Source organism: Hipposideros armiger, unplaced genomic scaffold, assembly GCF_001890085.2.
Source record: "Hipposideros armiger isolate ML-2016 unplaced genomic scaffold, ASM189008v1 scaffold_64, whole genome shotgun sequence".
Lineage (NCBI taxonomy): Eukaryota > Metazoa > Chordata > Mammalia > Chiroptera > Hipposideridae > Hipposideros > Hipposideros armiger.
The window spans coordinates 2,412,744-2,417,308 of record NW_017731414.1 but is presented as its reverse complement, the minus strand read 5'-3'; the positions used below and the strand labels follow the sequence as shown (position 1 = coordinate 2,417,308).

Below are 4,565 nucleotides of genomic sequence, written 5' to 3'. Positions count from 1 at the left end.
CTGGGGGTGCCTACACAAGGCCCATGTTGCTCCTGACCCAGCTGATGGTGTGCCCTCTACTCTCCTTTGCAGCTTTTTGTACGAACCCAGCAGCCAGGGGTATAAGTACTACCGCCAGAAGCTAGAGGAGTTCCGGAAAGCAAGGGTGGGACCCACAGGCACCTACACAGCACCTGACCTCTGCCTGCAACGCAGACCCCCTCCAGAGACCCTGTTAGGGTCTCTGCCCCCCACGGCCACCTGTCCTGCCTCACCTGCCCCCTCACCCACTGTCACCCCGGCTCCAGCCGCCCCAGGGAAGCCAGCCACCACAGCCACCGTGAAGAGGAAGCGAAAGAGCCGATGGGGGCCTGAGGAAGACAAGGTGGAGCTCCCACCTGCTGAGCTGGTGCAGAAGGACGTGGACGCCTCCCCCTCGCCTCTGTCAGGTGGGCTCTCTCAAGAGGTTTGACATCTTTAACTGTGCATCATGTTTTCAGAGTTCATCTGTGTTATAGCATGTGTCATAACTTCCTTTGTATGGCTGAATAGTATTCCATTGTGTGGGTTGACTGCACTTTGTTCATCCTTCATCTGTTGATTTACACTAGATTATTTCCACCTTTTGGCAATTACAACTAGTACTGCTGTAAACATGTATGTACAAGTACTATTTGGGTTCCTGATTTCAGTGCTCTTGTATGTTTACCAAGGAGTGGAATTGCTGGGTCACGTGGTGATTCTGCATTTAACGTTTTAAGGAACCACCAAACTGTTCTCTATAGTAACTACATCCTTTTATGTTCCCTCCAGCAGTGCACCAGAGTTCCAATTTCTCCACTTCCTTACCTTATAGCCATTCTAATATGTGCAAAGTGGAATCACATTGTAGGTTTATTTGCATTTCCCTAATGACTGATGGTGTTGGGCATTTTTCCACGTGCTTATTGGTCATTTACATAGCTTGTGTGGAGAAATGTCTATTTTAGTCCTTTGCCATTTTTAAATTGGGTTGTTTTGCTTTTTGTTGTTGAGTTGCAGGAGTTCTTTTATATATTCTGGATATTATCCCCAATTCATATACATTATTTTCAAATATTTTCTCTCATTCTGTGGGTTGTCTTTTCATCCTGCACAAAAGTTTTAAATTGTATGAAATTCAATGTATTTTTTCGTTTGTTGCCTGTGATTTTGGCGTCATATTTAAAACTGTAGCCAAATCCAATGTCATGAAGATTTGCCCCTATGTTTTCTTCTAAAAGTTTTATAGTTTTAGCTCTTTTTTTTTTAAAGATTTTATTGAGGGAATTGGGGGAGGGGAACAGCTTTGGGGAATCGAGAAAGGGGAACAGACAAATTGCCGTCCTTTTGTTTTTCAGTCTAGTTGTGGAGGACATTGCTTCATTGGTCCATGTTGGTATTGTGATCATTGCGCTCTTCCTGGCTGAGGCAGATCGGTCGCCAGCCATTGGACGGCCACTCACGNAGTTTTAGTTTAGTTAATTTTTGTGAAGGGTATAAGGCCTGTGTCAAGATTTTTTTTTTTTTTTCGCATGAGGATGTCCACTTCCAGCACCATTTGTTGAAAAGACTGTCTTTGCTTCATTGTATTGCCTTTGCTCCTTTGTGAAAGGTCAGTTGACTATATGGGTCCGTTTCTGGGTTCTTTATTTTTTTTCTATTGATCAGATTGTCTGTTCTTTTACCAGTGTGATACTGTCTTGAAGTCAGATAGTGTCAGTCTTCCAACATTGTTCTTAGGTATTATGTTGACTATTTGGGGTTTCTTGTCTCTATGTATAAACTTTAGAATCATTTGTCATTAACTACAAAATACCTTGGCTGGGATCTTGATTGGAATTTCATTAAATCTAGAAATCAAGTTGGGAAGAACTGACATCTTGACAATATTGAGTCTTCCTATCCATGAACATGGAATATCTCTTCATTTAATTAGTTCTCATGAATTCATTCATCAGAGTTTTGTAGTTGTCTTCATAGAGATCTTATACATATTTTGTTAGACTTATGCCTAAGTATTTCATATTTTGGGATGCTAAGGTAAATGGTATTATGTTTTAAATTTCAAATTCCACATGTTCATTACTAGTATATAGGAAAATGATTGATTTCTGTATATTAACCTTGTATTCTGCGACGTTGCTATAATAGCTTATTAATTCCAGGAGTTTTTTGTCTGTCCTTTCGTGCTTTTTTCCTATATAGACAATCATGTTAAAGACAGCTTTGTTTCCTCCTTCTCAATTAGTATACCTATTTCCTTTTCTCATCTTTTGAATTTGCTAGGACTTCAGTAAGATGTTGAAAAGATTGGTGAGGTGGCATATTCTTGTTCTTGTTCTTAGTGGGAAAGCTTCCAAGTTTTTCACCATTAAGTATGATGTTAGCTGTGAGTATTTTTGTAAATACTTTTATCAAGTTGGGGACGTTTGCCTCTATTCCTAGTTTACTGAGAGTTTTTATTATGAATGGGTGTTGGATTTTATCAAATGCTTTTTCTGCAGCTATTGATATGATTGTGTGATTTTTAGTTTTTAGCCAGCTGATGTGCCAGGTTACATTACTTGATTTTCAAATGTTCAACCAGCCTTGTATGCCTGGAACAAGTCCCACTTGGTTGTGGTGTATAATTCTTTTTATACATTCGTAGATACAGTTTGCTAATATTTTGTTGAGGATTTTTGCATCTATATTCATGAGAGATGTTAGTCTGTTGTTTTCTTGTAATGTCTATCTATTGGTTTGTCGGAAAAGTCATGACGTATTTTTTCTATGTTTTTCATTGCAAAAATGCGTCATGACTTTCTGACAACCCAGTAGTTTTGGTATTAGGGTACCTGAATGAATTAGGAAGTATTCTCTCTGCTTCTGTCCTCTGAAAGGGATTGTAGATTATTGGTATAATTTCTTCCTTAAATGTTTGGTAGAATTTACCAGTGAACTCCTGGATAGGTACTTTCTATTTTGGAAGGTTGTCAATTACCAATTCAACTTCTTTAATAGAAATAGACCTATTCAGGTTGTCTATTTCTTATTGTGTGAGTTTTGGCAGATTGTGTCTTTTCAAGTAATTGGTCCATTTCATCTGGGTTATCAAATTTGTGGGCGTAGAGTTGTTCATAGTAATCCTTTATTATACTTTTAATGTCCGTGGGATCTGTAGTGATGTCCCCTCTTTCATTTCCATTATTCCTAATTTGTATTCTCTTTTTTCTTAGTTAGCCTGGCTAGAGACTTAGCAATTTTTTAAAAATTCTTGTTTCTTTAATTTTTACAAATGTTTCTTACTGGGTTTTCTGAAAAGTGTCCATGTGTGTACCATGATCCAGAAAGACACTGCCATCTCCTTGCCCCTCCAGCCCACCACAGGTATCAATATTAGTGCGGCTGGGGATCCTTCCATCCCTGTCCCNACACTGCCATCTCCTTGCCCCTCCAGCCCACCACAGGTATCAATATTAGTGCGGCTGGGGATCCTTCCATCCCTGTCCCGGCTCTCACATAGACACATAAAAACAGTCTGGGGTTTCTTTCTGCTGTCTCTCTTTTAAGGCAATTTACAGCATCCTTGAGCCTGCATGTTGCTTCTGTAGCACAGCATTGTGCCGTGACAGTCCCTGAAGGTTCATGGGTGCAGGTCTAGCCCCTTCTTGTCGAGAGCCATGTAACCCATGTTGTGCACAGGTTTTGCTATGTGGAGCTGGCCTGTGACTCTTCCCTCTGGTGTGGACCCCAGAGGTGGGACTGTGGGCTCAGGACATGTATAGTCTGAGCGATGCCGAGCAGGTGCAGAGGGAGCTGCAGCCTCTGCCAGCTCTGAACCCAGCATGCCTGCTCTGAGCTTGGATTGGGGGGACTGAGGGGACTCCTGGCTTCCAGCAAGGTGGGAGATTCTGCCCTTGGGTTGGAGTCCAGGTCCCTGTCCGTTCTGGTGTTCAGTGTCTTTGTTTTGGCTCTGTTTGCTGTCAACACTGAGAGGTACAGCAGAGAAATGCAAATGTGCTGAGCTGTCCAGTTTGGGGTGAATCCTGCCCTTTCTGATGCCAGGTCTCTCTCACACCTCAGGGTTTCTTGGTTTGGAGGACCTTTTAGGACAGCAGGGGAAGAGCTTCATGGAGCCTGGGGCAAGTTTGAGGGAGCCCCCCCCCTTCCCTTGGAAGCAGGGGATCAATAATGGTGTGACAGGCACCGGATAAAGATGAGATGGGGGCTTGTTGTGTCCCTTGGCATCATGACAGTATGTGGCATGTCACACTGTTCCTCAATTTGGGCCACCAGAGCCAGCAGCCAGTGAGGCCTGGAAGGGCTGATGGTCATGGTAGAGACCCTGAAGTGACCCTGGCCGACTGGGGGTGCCTACACAAGGCCCATGTTGCTCCTGACCCAGCTGATGGTGTGCCCTCTACTCTCCTTTGCAGCTTTTTGTACGAACCCAGCAGCCAGGGGTATAAGTACTACCGCCAGAAGCTAGAGGAGTTCCGGAAAGCAAGGGTGGGACCCACAGGCACCTACACAGCACCTGACCTCTGCCTGCAACGCAGACCCCCTCCAGAGACCCTGTTAGG

At 43.3% G+C, this 4,565-nt stretch overlaps 1 protein-coding gene across 1 annotated transcript in view; it reads left to right on the top strand.

The window, feature by feature from the left end:
* SUGP1 (SURP and G-patch domain containing 1) overlaps positions 1 to 4,565 on the top strand; it is a 31,487-nt gene that overhangs the window by 19,318 nt on the left and 7,604 nt on the right. The window contains exon 8 of the mRNA XM_019642030.1: positions 73 to 428. Within this exon, the coding sequence (XP_019497575.1) occupies positions 73 to 428 (356 nt within the window). The remainder of the gene's footprint in view (positions 1 to 72; positions 429 to 4,565) is intronic.